Here is a 19,173-nt window from a genome sequence, read left to right as displayed (position 1 = left end):
CTTTCTGTGAGTTGGGGAGCGAGGTGGGTTAGTTGGGGGAGGGGTCAGGTGCATGGCAGGAAAGGGGAGAGGGATATTCTTCTCCCCCTTCTCTTTGTTCATTCACTCTGCACCCTTCTCCCCAAAGTGTGCACTCATCCACTCCTGTTGTATTTAAAATGAGTCAACAATATGTTTAAAGTACCATAATGGTTTATATGTGTATAGGGGGACCCCTATAGCCTATAGGGGTCAGTAGATAATATGACCACTGTTAGCCTATAGGGGTCAGTAGATAATATGACCACTGTTAGCCTATAGGGGTCAGTAGATAATATGACCACTGTTAGCCTATAGGGGTCAGTATATAATATTACTACTGTTAGCCTATAGGGGTCAGTATATAATATTACTACTGTTAGCCTATAGGGGTCAGTAGATAATATGACCACTGTTAGCCTATAGGGGTCAGTATATAATATTACTACTGTTAGCCTATAGGGGTCAGTATATAATATTACTACTGTTAGCCTATAGGGGTCAGTAGATAATATGACCACTGTTAGCCTATAGGGGTCAGTATATAATATTATTATTGTTAGCCTATAGGGGTCAGTAGATAATATGACCACTGTTAGCCTATAGGGGTCAGTAGATAACATTACTACTGTTAGCCTATAGGGGTCAGTAGATAACATTACTACTGTTAGCCTATAGGGGTCAGTAGTAGATAATATTACTACTGTTAGCCTATAGGGGTCAGTAGTAGATAATATTACTACTGTTAGCCTATAGGGGTCAGTAGTAGATAATATTACCACTGTTAGCCTATAGGGGTCAGTAGTAGATAATATTACTACTGTTAGCCTATAGGGGTCAGTAGATAATATTACCACTGCTAGCCTATAGGGGTCAGTAGATAATATTACCACTGCTAGCCTATAGAGGTCAGTAGATAATATTACCACTGCTAGCCTATAGAGGTCAGTAGATAATATTACCACTGCTAGCCTATAGAGGTCAGTAGATAATATTACCACTGCTAGCCTATAGAGGTCAGTAGATAATATTACTACTGTTAGCCTATAGGGGTCCGTATATAATATTACTACCGTTAGCCTATAGGGGTCAGTAGTAGATAATATTACTACTGTTAGCCTATAGGGGTCAGTAGTAGATAATATTACTACCGTTAGCCTATAGGGGTCAGTATAGAACATGGACACAAAGAGTAAAATACATGTTTTTCAAAGCTTTTATTTAAAACATTCAAAGTGTAAAAAAACTTTACATAATACATCATAAACAAAACAAACACAAAAATAATGTGAAGTTTGTAGCTTCAGAAGTGAAGCAGAGCTGCAAGGATGTATTAAATATTCCAGTGAGAAGGAGGGGGTCAATTAATCAATGAATAAAAGCTATCAAACTGACAGATAAAACCGCTAGTGGAGAGAAATTCCTCCTGCTTCTACTGCTAACAGCACATTACTATGTGTGTGTGTGTGTGTGTGTGTGTGTGTGTGTGTGTGTGTGTGTGTGTGTGTGTGTGTGTGTGTGTGTGTGTGTGTGTGTGTGTGTGTGTGTGTGTGTGTGTGTGTGTGTGTGTGTGTGTGTGTGTGTGTGTGTGTGTTCGTCCATACGTGACAAGTGTGTGTGTGCATGTGTGTGTGTGCATGTGCATGTGTGTGTGTCAGACTTCATTCAGTCTTTTATTGTTTTGTATTAAATATAGTGTTCCATGTCATCTGCTCCGGTTTTTGGCTGGTGTGTTGGTTAGTTTTGTTGTTGTAGTCTTTAGGGCATATGCAGTGTGTGTCTACGTATGTAATAAATCAAATCACATTTTATTTGTCACATACACGTGTGTGTGTGTGTGTGTGTGTGTGTGTGTGTGTGTGTGTGTGTGTGTGTGTGTGTGTGTGTGTGTGTGTGTGTGTGTGTGTGTGTGTGTGTGTGTGTGTGTGTGTGTGTGTGTGTGTGTGTGTGTGTGTGTGTGTGTGTGCGTGTATGTGTATATGTGTGTATTTATTTTTGGCGGTAGTCAGCAGCGTATGCTCTGTGGTTATCCTGTTCAGGGTACTGGTCTCCGTATCCTCTCAGCATGTCCTGGAAGCTGGGCATTCCCTGCTGGGTTGAGGGGTAGGATCCGTATGACAGCCCCTGCGAGGGAGGGGGGTAAGCCCCGTAGGTCTCCTCCTGGCCACTCTGGTATGGCTCTGAATCTGCCTCGCTTTCTCTCTCTGGCTCCCCCTGGTTGTAGCTATGGTCCCGGCTGTGCTGTGGCTCCCCCTGGTTGTAGCTATGGTCCCGGCTGTGCTGTGGCTCCCCCTGGTGTACAGCTTGGGCGTTGGCGTCTGGCAGCAGATCCTCCCGGGGTTCATAGCGACGCAGGCGGCAGTTGGTGTCGTACTCCGGGTCACAGTCGGGGTCAGAAGGCTCCAGAACTCCGTTCCGTGATCCATCGGCATTGAGATGCGGCTCGTAGGGCTCGGCGGGGTAGGCGGTGTTACGGTGGACGCCAGAACGCGGCTCTGCGCGGGCTATTGGGTAGCACTCCTGGTCGTAGCCGATGAAGCATTCATAGCCCTCCTTGGTCCTTCCCCGGGGGCCCAGCGGGTGGCGATCCTCCTGTGTGGGCTCCTCATAGCGGGGAGGGGGGGCGGGGGCCTGTTGTGGCGGGGAGGGGGGGACATGTCTGTGCATGGAGGCTGCAGCTTCACGGTACATTTCTAAGGGATCGTTAGCATTAGCCTGCCTGTACATGGTGTATGGGTCGTTAGCTTGAGCAGTAGCGATAGCTCGGCGGTACATGGCATATGGGTCAATAGCTGGAGCGCTGGGAGAACTGGCTTGGCGGTACATGGCATATGGGTCACTAGCTTGAGCTCTGAGAGCACTGCCTTGGCGGTACATAGCATATGGGTCACTAGCTTGAGCGCTGCCTTGGCGGTACATAGCATATGGGTCACTAGGTTGAGCGCTGGGAGCACTGCCTTGGCGGTACATAGCATATGGGTCACTAGCTTGAGCACCGAGAGCACTGCCTTGGCGGTACATGGCATATGGGTCACTAGCTTGAGCACCGAGAGCACTGCCTTGGCGGTACATGGCATATGGGTCACTAGCTTGAGCGCTGAGAGCACTGCCTTGGCGGTACATGGCATATGGGTCACCAGCTTGAGAGCTTGGAGCATTGCCTTGGTGGTTACCATTAGCATTAGCATCCCGGTACATAGCGAATGGGTCGCTGCGTTGCTCGGGAGCTGGGGGCGCAGCACGCATTGCGGCGGGTTCATCTTTGTGTTCTTCCTTGAACTCCTCTGGTGCCGTGGCGTACTTGGTTGCAGTGAGAGGGTTACAACCGTCCTCAAACAGAGGGTTGCAGGAACCAGGACCTGACGGGGCAGGGGGAGCAGGGGCACGGGGTGCCTGGGGATGGAAGGACAGTCATGATCATGATATTACAATTCAATGATAATCGCATATAATAATAATGATGATGGCGATGATAACAAATACCAATCTTACCTGTAGTGAGGCAGCGTAGACGCAGCGAGGGTCTCTGGGGTCACAGTTGGGGTAACGGAGGAAGAGGCCGGAGGGAGCTTTTTGGACCAGCTGGGGTTTACAGGTGGGGTCTTTCGGGTCACAGCCCAGGTGGGCGTAGGAGGGCAGGGGCCCAGCGGAGGGATTGTGGCCGAAAGCAGCTCTCAGGTGGTACTGGAGACAGTCCACGTCCTCCGCTGAACAGATACGCAGCAGCTCCGCCTTCTGCTCCTGGACGGGAATAAAAACAATCATGCGTATGTTAATTATAGATAGTGAGATAGACACTATACATTAGTATAGTGGTACAGTAAAAGCAGTAATAGTGTAGTAATACTGTACCTTGGACAGGAAGGGCTGCACAGCGGGGGAGTAGTAGTACCCAGAATGAGGTTCTTTCACAGCCACAGGGGCGCGCACATAATTGGGGGCTGGGGCCTTGACCGGGCCAGGGGAAGGTGGGGGCTGGCTCTTGGCAGCATACAGACAATATGGGTCCCTACACAGGACATTAGATTAGATTCAATTCACAAGCATAAAATGATATAAAACAGACATCAATTAACATGACTGACCTGTAGGGGTCACAGGCCTTGACAGGGGCGGGCTTAGGAGGGGCCTTGGGGGTTTCAGGTTTTTGCCGGCTAGTGGCCGAGGCCACACAGTTTGGGTCCTCTGAGTCGGCGCAGGCCTTGTAGATGTCCCCTAGGTGGCCCAGGTAGGCCTTATAAGAGCGACGTCCCTCAGCACGGTTCTTATTTTGGAGGTAGGCCAGGTAGACCCTGTCCAGCTCCTGGACCTAAGGGGGGAGAAGGGGATAAAGATATGAGGTTAGAAGTATATGAGGTTCATAAAGATGAAAACCAAAGCTAGGGAAACCCCAAGAACATGAATAGAGATACCTGTGAAGTTCCCAAAGGTTCCCATGTCATTCTCAAACACAATATCCCTTTTCATCTCTAAGCAGATGATACTCAACTGTGAAGGTTTGTGGTTAGTTAGTGTTGGCCCCTTGGGACCATTCCCAGATAACCCCCCAATCTCCTCAGAGTACTCACTGCCTCCGTGTTTCCATTGTCCGTGAAGTATTTGTACCAGCTCCAGAAGTCTGAGTGTTGCTTGTACCAGCTGATGTTTCTACGGTTACGGACAAGCTTCCTTGCCGATGCCATGGCAACCGCTGTCTCTTCAGTGGCATCCCCTACTGGTGAGACATCAAGCATTAAAAACATTGTTTTGTATGTCAAGTATGTTTGTGAGGTAGTTGTGCATTTACCATGTCCATTGAGCTTCTGAAACACCGGCCCTGCCGAAAGGAATTCTGAGGAGACAGACACACACTGTCAGAGCTAGATGTTGTCAGCGTCAGCAGTAGAGACCAAAACATGCTGACATATACTACTAAGTACCTTTCACCACTGCAAGTGTAACATACAGGTGGAAAGGTGTGGGAATAAACACACACAGGTTTACAGGGCAGGGGTTATTGGCCGTGCCTGGATGTTCGGTGACTACGGCCCTTTGTAGTTTTTATAGGTGAGCATGTAACAGTGGACCCCAACTGGGCTAGCTACCTTACAGAGCTCCGTGTGTGTGTGTGTGTGTGTGTGTGTGTGTGTGTGTGTGTGTGTGTGTGTGTGTGTGTGTGTGTGTGTGTGTGTGTGTGTGTGTGTGTGTGTGTGTGTGTGTGTGTGTGTGTGTGTGTGTGTGTGTGTGTGTGTGTGTGTGTGTGTGTGTGTGTGTGTGTGTGTGTGTGTGTGTGTGTGTGTGTGTGTGTGTGAGAAAAGCAGTAGACACAGCTTTGCATGCTCTTTCATCTCCACAGGGGAAAATGGTGCTAGCAGTTTTTAGAGGGAAGGACAGCGTGGGGTGGAGGTAGAGAGAGAAGAGATGAAAGGAGGGAGAAAGAGGGATGGAGGAAGAGAAGGAGAGAGAGATGCATGGATGATGGATGGAGGGCGGTGTGTGTGGTGTTGGGGTAAATGTTGCTGTCTCAGTGTATCCGCTGTATTATATTTAATGAGCCAGTAAAAGACCGGAACATCTGTAAACAACAGTCTTTACGGGACAGAGGGAGGGGGGGGGGTGCAGGAGGCGGGACTCTGATCTGACAGGTAATAATCTTTTACAAGTGCTGGAACGATGAAAGAATTCCCTCTCCTCCCCCATCCCTGTAAATAAATGATGGGTTAAAGTTAGGATTATGGGTCTGTTGAGAAACAGTTTTAGAGGAAAGAGGAGATTGACTAAAGATTCCCCTGAGGGGAACTGTCAATCATGTCAACACAGAACCAGAAACAGCTGGTCTGGTGGCAGTTATCCGAGGCAGATATCCGAGGCAGATCCAGATCCAGGTGAGGTTATAATAGAGGTCATTACAACAGGTAATAATTAGAGGCAGACAGAGACTGTTCTGAGTTTTAGATAGGGTTAGGACAATGTTTCTGAATCTGTTCATTGGTTACCCTCAGGACTGGACATTTTAGTTCTAGCCCAGCAATAACAGACCTGATTCAACTAGTCAAGGGCTTGCGAATAGGCAAGGTGAGGAGAGGAGGACTATGGTAGGAGAGGATCAATATTCACAAAGTCCATCCATCAGAAACCACTATGTCTGCTTGAGCATGAATGCATGTGTGACTCACCAGGCAGCAGTATGGTGGCCAGCAGAGCAGCAGTCAACACACCGGAGAACGACGTTCTGCTCCTTCCAGCCATGGCCTCCTCCTCTCCTACGGACAATATCAGGTAAATACCCGTGGAAACAGTTTACTGTCAAATAAAGTGTTTCCTATACCCACGCCATTCCAAACCAAGACTAGTGAAGGCTGTAGAAGACAGGTAGTACCCTCGTCCTGCTAAATCACATTTAGTTGTCTTGCTTCCCATAAGAAAAAGTGATAACAATGTTTCCAGTCTACATCCACCAGTGGGTCTGCTTCCACCCGTCTAAACTGCTTCCTCAGAGGGTCTTCTGTCTGAGTCTCATCAGGGGGTTTAGGCTGCTCTGCTGGTTGATTCTCCTACACAGGCTACAGGTGTTTCAGAGCACTCAAACCTGATCTTAAACTGGACTTAAACCAAACCTTGATGTTGTCTTACCTGTAGTTGTGTGTAGTGGAGTCTCTGTTGGATCTTGAGGAGAGGCTGTATCAGACGAAGCCCACTGGCCGGTTCAGAGGCTGGATGTTTAAGTGTGGTCTGGTGCACCCTGTCCCTCTGGCTCTACTGACAGACTGTGCCCCCTAAAATGGTTAGGTCTGGTTTTAAACAGACCCCTAATCATTAACACACACAAACCTTTCCAGGAGATCGAGGGGCACTGCTACCAGAGCTGCTATTGGCTGCTGCCAGCTCAACCTCCTGACCAATCAGAGACTCTGTAATTACAGAGAGAGAGAGAGAGAGAGAGAGAGAGAGAGAGAGAGAGAGAGAGAGAGAGAGAGAGAGAGAGCTAAAACAACAGAGGGAGACAAGGAAATAGAAGGGATATAATGAAGGGGGACAGGAGGGTAAAGGCGCCACATAAGCACTTCCCAGAACCCATTTTGTAGGAGGAAGGCCCAAAACCCTGCCTGCTAGCTGCTGTTAGACAGCTCTGTTGGCACACACTGACAGCTGGTCTGCCCATCAGTCATTTCAGGTGCTAGTTTCCTCATTAGTTCTACTGTTCAGACACATCTGCCCTGAAACTGAGGGTTTACACACACAGGTCCTGCATCCGTGTGTTTTGTATCCAACAACAGTTATGGTTTCAGACACTACTCCAACTACAACCCATTTGCTCTCGAGCAATGTCCCTGTAAGATGCAATAGCCCCCATACCTAACAGGTGATGGTTTCAGACACACCAAACACTCCAACTAGGCCGCAGCCACACAGAGATGGATATAAATATATACATTTGTCACCAGTGTGTTTTGTATCTATCTTGTTATGGTGCTACAGTGTGCACTACTGAATACAACCCATTTGACACCAGTGTGTTTTGTATACAACTTGTTATGGTGCTACAGTGTGCACTACTGAATACAACACATTTGACACCGGTGTGTTTTGTATCTAACTTGTTATGGTGCTACAGTGTGCACTACTGAATACAACCCATTTGACACCAGTGTGTTTTGTATCCAACTTGTTATGGTGCTACAGTGTGCACTACTGAATACAACCCATTTGACACCAGTGTGTTTTGTATCCAACTTGTTATGGTGCTACAGTGTGCACTACTGAATTACAACCCATTTGACACCGTCTAAGGCCTTAAAAATTTTTTTAGAGCTGCTGTCCAGTAGCCATCAACATACTGGAAATGTTAACTGAGGATGTCCTATATATTTCTTCTAGGTATGAGTGTGCTATTGTGATATTATGAAGTATGTAATGATTAGTCCACTAACAGGTGTTTCTCAGCGCCTAAAGACCTGCCTGCCGCAGCACATTGAAGCACGACCACTCTAAACCCACACTGATCATTTAGCTCAGCTATGGAATGTATGGGATCCACAGAATTCACACACACATCTGCTTTTTAAAAGAGCCTTTATTCTTTAACAAACACAGTGGCAGTGGGGGGCGCTTCTTCATTCACTGCAGGTCCTCATCATCAAACAAATCCTCGAAGTCTGAGAGAAACAGAGAGACCGAGTGAGAAACAGACAGGGAAGCAGAGACAGACAGACAGAGAACAGAGAAACAGACAGACAGAGAAACAGAGACAGACAGAAAGGATAGGTCAGTGAGTTTCTGATTTGATTGACAGCTCCTATGTGCTGACACTTAGATGACTGATATGATAGGCATGCTGAAGTTTGAAAACATCCTAAAATAGTTATGTATGATTCATAACAGATAGTACCATATGTTAGTATTTGGTATGTAGTATCTGTAGTATCTGGGCTCTCAAGACTTCAGGTTCTAGGAGGGGTTTGGTGTTAACAGATGTGAGTGCTGCTTTAGGGGAGCTACAACCACTAAAGGACACAATCACAGACACCACAGAAACACAGGGGAATGTGTTTTTTTTCTGCTGGGTGTGCGTGTGTGAAACGTGGTGTGTATGTGTGTTCAAAGCGGCAGGCTGGCTAAGTGTCCTGCTGAGTTTCAGTCTAACAGGAACCATAAACCCCTTTATCATCCCCCTCTCCTCCTCCCCCTCTACCTGTCCTCCTCCTCCCCCTCCTCCCCTTCTACCTGTCCTCCGCCTTGTCCTACTCCCCCTCAACCTGTCCTTCTCCCCTCTCCTCTCCTCCTTGTTCTCCTCCCCCTTCCTCCTCCCCTCTACCTGTCCTCTCCTCTATGCCTTGTCCTAGTCCTCCTCTACCTGTCCTTCTCCCCTCTTCCTTGTTCTCCTCCCCCTCTACCTGTCCTCCTCCTTGTCCTACTCCCCCTCCTACCTCCCCATCTCCCTCTCCTCCTTGTCCTCCTCCCCCTCTTCTCCTCCTTGTCCTCCCCCTCTTCTCCTCCTGTCCTCCTCCCCCTCTCTTCTCCTCCTTGTCCTCCTCCCCCTCTCTTCTCCTCCTTGTCCTCCCCCCCCTCTCTTCTCCTCCTTGTCCTCCTCCCCCTCTCTTCTCCCTCCTTGTCCTCCTCCCCTCTCTTCTCCTCCCCCTCCCCATCCCCCTCCCCATCTCTTCCTTGTCCTCCTCCCCCTCTCTTCTCCTCCTTGTCCTCCTCCCCCTCTCTTCTCCTCCTTGTCCTCCTCCCCCTCTCTTCTCCTCCTTGTCCTCCTCCCCATCTCTTCTCCTCCTTGTCCTCCTCCCCCTCTCTTCTCCTCCTTGTCCTCCTCCCCCTCTCTTCTCCTCCTTGTCCTACTCCCCCTCTCCTCGCTTACTTTACATACTTAACCATCTCATCTGCCATTCTTACTCCCCCACTCCTCCCATTCCCCCTTCACCTACTACTACCCCTTACATCTCCTTCTTTAGCGTTCCTTTCCTCTTTTTAATGATCAGTTTCTAGGTCATATGCTACTGAGACAAACTGTTTGTCCTGTAGCTAACTGCCAGATGAAAAACACATTAGCTACATTGTGTGGTGTGTGTCTGCGTTTGTGTAAATTGAGGTTTACATGGAAAATACGTGTGTTAGTTACTGAGATACGGCCCTGTTGGCAAAACAAACACAAACAGAACCAGGGATGTAACGATTCACCAACACGCATCAGTCCCAGGTTCAAATGTTTAAGGATGCAAGTGTATCGCGGATCCCAAACGGATCCAAATGTAGCATGCAATGGTCAGAAAACCGATTGAAATGTTGTGAATCTCCGGTTCACATATTTGTGTTTGCACATATTATGTTATTTCTACCATCCTAAAATACCTCTATTATTTTTGCAACAACTGAAGCGTCCTCTGTTTCAGTGTGGAACTGCATGGAACTGCTTTGACAGTCATTGATCTACAAGTCATTTTGCATGCCAGGCAACAACCCCAGACAACAAACCCAGACAACAACCCCAGGCAACAACCCCAGGCAACAACCCCAGGTAATACCAGTAGCCTAGTCAAACTGCCTGCGCACTGTGCCCTGCTCGCTGACCAACGCCTGGTAGGTGGCCTGTTCTTCAGCATTCAAATGCTTAAACAGTTTGAGTGATATCTGGCTTTATTAGTGGAGTGACAACCGGTGTCATTTACTAGGTTATTGTTATCTATGTGCTGTTAAAAATAGTGTTTTACCAGAGAGAACAAAAAGAATGGGAGACAGAACTCTGAACGGGGCTTAGGACCGATTTTATTTGGATTATTCAGGCTCATCAGCAATTGTTTGGATTTACACAATCAGTGTCATTTCACTGTAAGGTCTACCTGTTGTGTAACAAATAACATTTGATTTTCAAAAGATATTATTTGTCTTTAAAAAAGATATATAAATACAATTGAAGTCAGAAGTTTACATACACTTATGTTGGAGTCATTTTTCAAACACTCCACAAATTTCTTGTTAACAAACTATAGTTTTGGCAAGTCGGTTAGGACATCTACTTTGTGCATGACACAAGTCAATTCTCCAACAATTGTTTACAGACAGATTATTTCACTCTATCACAATTCCAGTGGGTCAGAGGGTTACATACACTAAATTGACTGTGCCTTTAAACAGCTTGGAACATACCAGAAAATGATGTTATGGCTTTAGAAGCTTCTGATAGGCAAATTGACATCATTTGAGTCAATTGGAGGTGTACCTGTGGATGTATATCAAAGCCTACCTTCGAACTCAGTGCCTCTTTGCTTGACATCATGGGAAAATCAAAAGAAATCAGCAAAGACTTTAAAAAAGAAGTTGTAGACCTCCACAAGTCTGTTTCATCCTTGGGAGCAATTTCCAAACGCCTGAAGGTACCATGTTCATCTGTACAAACAATAGTATGCAATTATAAACATCATGGGACCACGTAGCCGTCATACCGCTCAGGAAGGAGACGCGTTCTGTCTCCTAGAGATTAACGTACTTTGGTGCAATTTAAATCGATGTTGGAACAACAGCAAAGGACCTTGTGAAGATGCTGGAGGAAACGGGTACAAAAGTATCTATATCCACAGTAAAACAAGTCCTATATCGACATAACCTGAAAGGCCACTCAGCAAGGAAGCCACTGCTCCAAACCCGCCATAAAAAAGCCAGACTACGGTTTGCAACTGCACATGGGGACAAAGTTCGTACTTTTTGGAAAAATGTCCTCTGGTCTGATGAAACAAAAATAGAACTGTTTGGCCATAATGTTGCAAGCCGAAGAACACCATCTCAACAGTGAAGCACGGGGGTGGCAGCATCATGTTGTGTGGGTGCTTTGCTGCAGGAGGGACTGGTGCACTTCACAAAATAGATGGCTTCATGAGGGAGGAAAATTATGTGGATATATTGAAGCAGCATCTCAAGACATCAGTCAGGAAGTTAAAACGGTTGACAACTCCATTGTGTCCTCCTCCCAGAGCGCTAAGAACCTTGGCGTGATCCTGGACAACACCCTGTCGTTCTCAACTAACATCAAGGCGGTGACCCGTTCCGGTAGGTTCATGCTCTACAACATCCGCAGAGTACGACCCTGCCTCACACAGGAAGCGGCGCAGGTCCTAATCCAGGCACTTGTCATCTCCCGTCTGGATTACTGCAACTCGCTGTTGGCTGGGCTCCCTGCCTGTGCCATTAAACCCCTACAACTCATCCAGAACGCCGCAGCCCGTCTAGTGTTCAACCTTCCCAAGTTCTCTCACGTCACCCCGCTCCTCCGCTCTGCTCTCTCCACTGGCTTCCAGTTGAAGCTCGCATCCGCTACAAGACCATGGTGCTTGCCTACGGAGCTGTGAGGGGAACGGCACCTCAGTACCTCCAGGCTCTGATCAGGCCCTACACCCAAATAAGGGCATTGCGTTCATCCACCTCTGGCCTGCTCGCCTCCCTACCACTGAGGAAGTACAGTTCCCGCTCAGCCCAGTCAAAACTGTTCGCTGCTCTGGCTCCCCAATGGTGGAACAAACTCCCTCACGACGCCAGGACAGCGGAGTCAATCACCACCTTCCGGAGACACCTGAAACCCCACCTCTTTAAGGAATACCTAGGATAGGATAAAGTAATCCTTCTCACCCCCCCCCCCCTTAAAATATTTAGATGCACTATTGTAAAGTGGCTGTTCCACTGGATGTCATAAGGTGAATGCACCAATTTGTAAGTCGCTCTGGATAAGAGCGTCTGCTAAATGACTTAAATTTAATGTAAAATGTAAAACTTGGTAGCGAATGGGTCTTCCAAATTGACAATGACCCCAAGCATACTTCCAAAGTTGTGGCAAAATGGCTTAAGGACAACAAAGTCAAGGTATTGGAGTGGCCATCACAAAGCTCTGACCTCAATCCTATAGAAAATTTGTGGACAGAACTGAAAAAGCGTGTGCGAGCAAGGAGGCCTACAACCTGACTCAGTTACACCATCTCTGTCAGGAGGAATGGGCCAAAATTCACACAACTTATTGTGGGAAAGCTTGTGGAAGACTACCCAAAATGTTTGACCCAAGTTAAACAATGTAAAGGCTATGCTACCAAATACTAATTGAGTGTATGTTAACTTCTGTCCCACTGGGAATGTGATGAAAAAAATTAAAGCTGAAATAAATCATTGTCTACTATTATTCTGACATTTCACATTCTTAAAATAAAATGGTGATCCAAACTGACCTAAAATAGGGATTTTTTTACCAGGATTAAATGTAAGGAATTGTCAAAAACTGAGTTTAAATTTAGTTGGCTAAACGTTTGACTTCAACTGTGTGTAGCTACACATTGGGTGACGAGCACTTTTGCATGACCGAAACGAGAAGATCTCTCCGTAAAAACGTCCAAATGAGATCGGGGTGAAATCCAAAATTGTGCTATATATTCATTGGCTATGTCATAGCGCATTTGTAAATGATAAATATTGATCCAAACACTTAATCTGCAAAAAGGACAAGTTAATGTGGGTGATGGTGATTTCAGAACCAAAGTGGGGACAAAAAACGAATCTGATAGTGGGGTGGTAGATGCCTAGTCTCCCTTATGACTCAGCTCAGGTGCCTACGTAGTACATGCACCATAGACATATATAATTTGCAAACACACACACACTTTATCAGGAGTAGATTTGAATTTAGAATGGGAAATGAATGTGTTTATGCAAAAAAAATGTAGTGCATCGTATCACATTATACCGAATCGATTAGTTTCAAAAGAACTAAAACATATCTTTCCTGTATCGTATAGGAGCCCATGTATCTAGATATGTATGGAACCGTTGAAAGGGAAAGATGCACATCCCTACACAGAACACTTTTAGTAGACCCCTCCCTAGTCACATAGATCCTTGACATTTCATTTTATTTAAATTTTACCTTTATTTAACCAGGCAAGTCAGTTAAGAACAAATTCTTATTTTCAATGACGGCCTAGGAACAGTGGGTTAACTGTCGTTCTGCCTGTTCAGGGGCAGAACGACAGATTAGAACCTTGTCAGCTCGGGGGTTTGAACTTGCATCCTTCCGGTTCCTAGTCCAACACTCTAACCACTAGGCTACGCTGCCGCCCCTACACAGTCTAGCCCAGTGTCTCCCCCAACCTATTCTCCAGTATCTCCAGCCATTCCACTTATTTGATATATTCCCGCAGCAATACACCTGATTCAACAGGTGATCAGCACTCTATTAGATTAAATCAGGAATTCTAGTATTGGAATATAACAAATAAGTGTAATGACTAGAGTTACTCAAGAATAGGTTTGAGAAAAACGGGTCTATTCTAGCCTCCTGCCCTGCCTCCTGTGTGTGTGTGTGTGTGTGTGTGTGTGTGTGTGTGTGTGTGTGTGTGTGTGTGTGTGTGTGTGTGTGTGTGTGTGTGTGTGTGTGTGTGTGTGTGTGTGTGTGTGTGTGTGTGTGTGTGTGTGTGTGTGTGTCTCACCGTTGAAGAAGTCTGAGTGCACTGCTTTCTCATTTGCTGCCAGGTCCATGAGCAGACCGCTGCTGCCCCCTGCCTGAAGAACACACACCAGGTACAGTTTCATAATGTTAGCCATTTATCAACGTACATAAAACACATATGAGCTCAACACGAAAAGTACAACAAATCAAAGACAGTTCGTTCAGTCTACAGACAAAAGGGTAACCGTGTAACTGGCGAACGTTAGGTCAAAGACAACTAACGTTATATGTGCAAACGCTACAGCTACACAACATTCTAGCCTCTGACAAAATGCAGATATATGCCTTCTAAACATAGCTAGCTCGCTAACGTTAGTAGTAGCAAGTTCCCAACAACTGTGTGTTGAACAAGATGACTGGATAACAGCGGGCGTTTTTTGTCTCGGAGTCACTTGCTGTAGTTACTGTAGGTGGTTGGATGACCGTTGGCGTTAACATGGCAACGCTAGCTAGCTAGGTCGGTGCTTCTTTCGTGTAACCTGATGATTACTAACCTCGTCTAGATCCACATAAGGCCCGGCGCCTTCAGGGAACATCTCGTCCACCGCTGGTTTCATGATAGTTTCTGTCTTTGACGAGTTACCGTAATGAATATTAACGTTAGCTACCAAGCTGTTTTCTGTCAAAGTAAACAAAACAAATCGGACCTTTCTTCTTCTATGATATATGGCGGCCCGAAAACAACCGTTAAAAGTGCATGCCGCCACCTACTGTGCTGAAGTGTGTGGTCAATCACGGTTTACATAGCTCCACATTTCTAAATCCTCCTACCTAAAGCAGTATTTCTGAGAAAATAAAAAAGAGCCCTACTAACTTCTAATAGACCATCCCCAAATCCCTTCCACCCCCCCCCCTCAAACCCGTTCAAACTCAATGACCCTACACTTCAATCTTTCTCAACATACTAACAACAATATAATAACACATGCTCTACTGTTTCATCAACAATACACTCCAGACACAAACCATTAACATGCTTGCCAACCAGATGTAATGACGAGTACAATGTCCTAGGTGTAATCGAGCAAACACCACCTCTTCCTTCCTAATCTGACTTTTTAATCTTGGTCCACCGACCTTTCTTTCATATAAATGCCGTCCCTTGGGCTCAGAGTCCCATCTCTTCTGCCACACATCTATCAAAATGGCTCTGATCTTACATTTGGCCTCATCACTACCCAGTGGAACATTAATATCAATTATATCTTGTTTCAAAGCTCTTTAACTATCTGGTCTACAACTTCATTCCCTTCCACACCCGAATGTGCTGGGACCCAGCAGAATCTCACTACTACACCCAGTCTCTCAATTCTCTATAATACCATGAATGCCTCCAATAGTAGGTCACTCCTATGAGATTTACCAGCGACGATTACCTGCCTCCACAGGTAATTCATTCTCACTCTTGTCAAGTTCCATTTCTGACCTACCAAAGTAATTTTTTTCTTCCTTTTTGTGCTTGACACCAATCTTCCTCACCACCGCTTGCCTCTACACCAGGGCTCTTCAACCCTGTTCCTGGAGAGCTACCATCCTGTACGTTTTCACTCCAACCCTAATCTAGCCCACCTGATTCTAAGAATTGGCTGGCTGAGTAGCTGAATTAGGTTAGTTACATTTAAAGGGTAACCCTACAGGAGGGTAGCTCCCCAGGAACATGATTGGAGAGCCCTGCTCTACACTCATCTCCTTTTCTCGTAACACCACTTTTGTTTTTGGTAACAATATAATGGGCTCGACTGTCACAAGGAATCAACCGGTGGTTTGGGTGTAGGTAGAGATTGTCACAAGGTATCAACCGGTGGTTTGGGTGTAGGTAGAGATTGTCACAAGGAATCAACCGGTGGTTTGGGTGTAGGTAGAGATTGTCACAAGGAATCAACCGGTGGTTTGGGTGTAGGTAGAGATTGTCACAAGGAATCAACCGGTGGTTTGGGTGTAGGTAGAGATTGTCACAAGGAATCAACCGGTGGTTTGGGTGTAGGTAGAGATTGTCACAAGGAATCAACCGGTGGTTTGGGTGTAGGTAGAGATTGTCACAAGGAATCAACCGGTGGTTTGGGTGTAGGTAGAGATTGTCACAAGGAATCAACCGGTGGTTTGGGTGTAGGTAGAGATTGTCACAAGGAATCAACCGGTGGTTTGGGTGTAGGTAGAGATTGTCACAAGGAATCAACCGGTGGTTTGGGTGTAGGTAGAGATTGAAGGTTGGCTAAAATGTAGATAAAACTATGTAAAATATTGGACAAACACCCAGGTGATGAAAGGAGTAACATACCTAGGATTGGAAACTCATAGGTAATTGTAAAATAAATCTATATTTTGTGACAATTCCACATACAAAATCCCTATTACATTTCAATCCTTGCAAGTATCCAAATTAAAGACAGTAAATTATGACAACGAGATCACATTTTTTGTCAAAATGTATTATTATTGCACATTACATTGATATACCTTTTTAGATTATAGCAGTGTTTGGAATTACGTTTTTTTCTTCTCATCTGTGAGATGCATTCATATATTTAATGATAGGTCCAAATACATATTTATATAACCTTGTTTTTTAAATGCATTTCAATTGACAATATGACTTATCCTTATGTTGCCCTCTTTTCCTCCCTCCCCCTCTCCTTATATTCTCCCCCTATTTTCTCCCTTCCTGCCCCTCTCCCCACCTTCTCGATCTCATTCTCCCTCTACCCTCCCTCTCTCTCTCTCTCTCCTCAATGTTCATGTCCCTCGTTGGTCTCATATCCCAGTGTGTCTCCCAGGTGTTGGTGAGCATAGAAGGCCCGGGCCATTTCATTGATGTGGTTGTAGGCTCCAATAGACCGGAAGTACTCTACGTAGTGCCAGAAGTCTGAGGTGGTGTAGGGCCAGTATGGGACTGCCGGGGGCTCATCATATGGAACTACAGACACACAGACAAAAACAAATCACAACACTCACTGACTGACAACCCCAAGGAAGTCTACATAATATAATAATCATGTAGGGCCTATCAGCACATGCTACAGAAGGTCTCTGTGTTTGTGTGTGTGTGTCTATTTTACCTCCTTCAGGGGTGAAGGCTCTGGCATCTGTAAAGAGGAGAGGGGGAGAGATCGAGAGAAGTTTAGCATTCTGGAGCATTTCACGTATTCCACACACAAAGAAGGGATTGAGAGTTCGGAAAAATTTGCCCCTCCCTGGGGACTCTGGGATACCTGAAGAAACTTTCTTCCTTCCTCCTCAAATATTATTCCTCACTGGGTTTACACACACACACACACACACACACACACACACACACACACACACACACACACACACACACACACACACACACACACACACACACACACACACACACACACACACACACACACACACACACACACACACACACACACACACACACACACACACACACAGTGCTCTTTGTCCACATGCAGTTCTCATAACAAACCTCTCCTTATGTATGCAGAAAGCGGTAATTCCTGAATCCACCATTAAGTCATAGTTATCTCCAGCTCTGAGTCGGTTAACTTCTAATGCGGTGTACTTATTCTAGCACTTTAATATGGATTAACTACATACAACGACACACAATATGGATTCCACATATAGCACTATTTACTAATAGATTTGACATAAAATGCTTCACATCAGTCCCGGCCTAAACCCCTAAGAGCAAGCAGAAGGTAAAATAACTGAGGGTATCCCAGAGGTTGCTGATGATTAGTAATAGTTTAAGGAAACACTGCTGTGATGGAGACTTCTATTTGCAGCCTCATTTTAATGGAAGCAGAGAGACTCACCAGTGAGCTTACAGGTGATGAGACAGAGGAAGAGAATACTAAGCTGAACCAGCAACTTCATCCTGACTTCTGAAAACACAAACACATTATTATAATTGTTTTAAACTTTATTTTCACAGGGAGTTAACACTGAGACCGAGGGTCTAATTTCCAGGTGAGCCCTGTGGACACAATACACATTGAGATACAATATACACATTTAAAACTACACATGCATAAATACGCAAAATAAAAAATACAATCATAAACAACAGTTACATTTCTCAGCTACTCGGTCCTCAATCAACACTCTAAACGGCCCGAGAGGACATTGTAAAAACACATATTATACACATAGCCTAGAGTTCATTGAAGAAAACCCCCCTAAACTACTAACTCTAAACTGTACATATTAATCAGAATCAAAACAACAACACTGGGTTGTAGTGAGAAGAGTCTTGTTATTTTTACCTGTGTGTGTCGTTCCAGAGGTGCTGTCTGTCTCGGGGTCTAGAAGAGTCTAAAGCTCACGGCAGGAATGAAGCAGCAGGATCCTGTTATAAGATCACACGTCCCACCCAATACACACATACACACAGCCCTCCCCACATACCCTTGTCACAACCACACGTCTTCAGTTTGAGGCCAGAGAACTAACTCATGCTGTCGGCATTATATTCATCCCATGAAGCAACCATCACCATTGTTACATAGCTTGACATTAAATCAATCAAACCACATTATAAACTAACAGGTCTACCACTACAGTCTGCAAAGTCTATAAATATAAAATCATGTGATAGATAGATAGTAGAACTTAGATGGTACGGCTGTAGGATCTTAATTTGAGCCAGTTTGCTACAGCAGGAAAATAATCCTGCAGCAACAGTATATTCAAATGACTATGTGGATTATAATTAATGGACCATTTTATAAGGGTTAATACATTTTCCATTAGGGCAAATCAAGTCTGAAATTTCAAAGTGAAAATGAAAATTCTAAGCAAACAAAATGTTATCAAATTAAGATCCTACATCTGTAGGTAGCAGAGGTGGGACCAAGTCATTGTTTTACAAGTTACAAGTAAGTCTCAAGTCTTAGCACTCAAGTCTGAGTCAAGTCTCAAGTGACGACCGACAAGTCCCAAGTCATGTCTCAAGTCCTACACTTTGAGTTTTGAGTTCTAAACAAGGTGCTCTTCACCAAATGGAATAGCATTTCATATTTTTAACCAGAGTAATAGTTAGTATATTAAATTCACGCAAATCATGACTGCTTTTAAAAATATAAAAATGCATTACTTTCCAAATAAACGTTATATTTCCATGGAAATACATGGGTAGCCATGATAGACACATCAGAGACAACAAAAACAAAATATTGCTCTCTGTCTCTCTCCAGATATACTCTAGA

General features: G+C 45.3%; 3 protein-coding genes across 5 annotated transcripts; all 3 read right to left on the bottom strand.

Annotated features, from left to right (window-relative positions):
* Positions 1 to 1,378: 1,378 nt before the first annotated feature.
* and1 (actinodin1) lies at positions 1,379 to 7,247 on the bottom strand. 3 transcript variants are annotated; one of them, XM_046292740.1, is made up of 8 exons: positions 6,631 to 7,247; positions 6,174 to 6,260; positions 4,805 to 4,849; positions 4,587 to 4,732; positions 4,104 to 4,327; positions 3,871 to 4,027; positions 3,511 to 3,759; positions 1,379 to 3,411 (listed from the first exon to the last, which is right to left on the bottom strand). In XM_046292740.1, the coding sequence occupies exons 2-8, from the start codon at positions 6,244 to 6,246 to the stop codon at positions 2,008 to 2,010; spliced, it is 2,298 nt and encodes a 765-aa protein (XP_046148696.1). In that variant the 5' UTR covers positions 6,247 to 6,260; positions 6,631 to 7,247; the 3' UTR covers positions 1,379 to 2,007. The 3 variants fall into 3 exon arrangements, with proteins under 3 accessions (XP_046148696.1, XP_046148697.1, XP_046148698.1); XM_046292741.1 differs by having other exon boundaries at positions 6,829 to 7,247; XM_046292742.1 differs by having other exon boundaries at positions 4,587 to 4,729; positions 6,174 to 7,247.
* An 806-nt stretch (positions 7,248 to 8,053) lies between these two features.
* On the bottom strand, positions 8,054 to 14,667 carry cops9 (COP9 signalosome subunit 9). Its single transcript, XM_046292743.1, has 3 exons — positions 14,473 to 14,667; positions 13,959 to 14,031; positions 8,054 to 8,153 (listed from the first exon to the last, which is right to left on the bottom strand). Exons 1-3 carry the CDS (start codon positions 14,533 to 14,535, stop codon positions 8,116 to 8,118), a joined length of 174 nt encoding a protein of 57 aa, XP_046148699.1. The 5' UTR covers positions 14,536 to 14,667; the 3' UTR covers positions 8,054 to 8,115.
* A 1,724-nt stretch (positions 14,668 to 16,391) lies between these two features.
* otos (otospiralin) lies at positions 16,392 to 18,770 on the bottom strand. The gene is made up of 4 exons (XM_046290827.1): positions 18,232 to 18,770; positions 17,782 to 17,850; positions 17,035 to 17,061; positions 16,392 to 16,892 (listed from the first exon to the last, which is right to left on the bottom strand). Exons 2-4 carry the CDS (start codon positions 17,840 to 17,842, stop codon positions 16,705 to 16,707), a joined length of 276 nt encoding a protein of 91 aa, XP_046146783.1. The 5' UTR covers positions 17,843 to 17,850; positions 18,232 to 18,770; the 3' UTR covers positions 16,392 to 16,704.
* Positions 18,771 to 19,173: the final 403 nt, after the last annotated feature.

Source organism: Oncorhynchus gorbuscha, linkage group LG12 (assembly GCF_021184085.1).
Source record: "Oncorhynchus gorbuscha isolate QuinsamMale2020 ecotype Even-year linkage group LG12, OgorEven_v1.0, whole genome shotgun sequence".
Lineage (NCBI taxonomy): Eukaryota > Metazoa > Chordata > Actinopteri > Salmoniformes > Salmonidae > Oncorhynchus > Oncorhynchus gorbuscha.
This window is presented reverse-complemented; position numbering and strand designations above follow the sequence as displayed.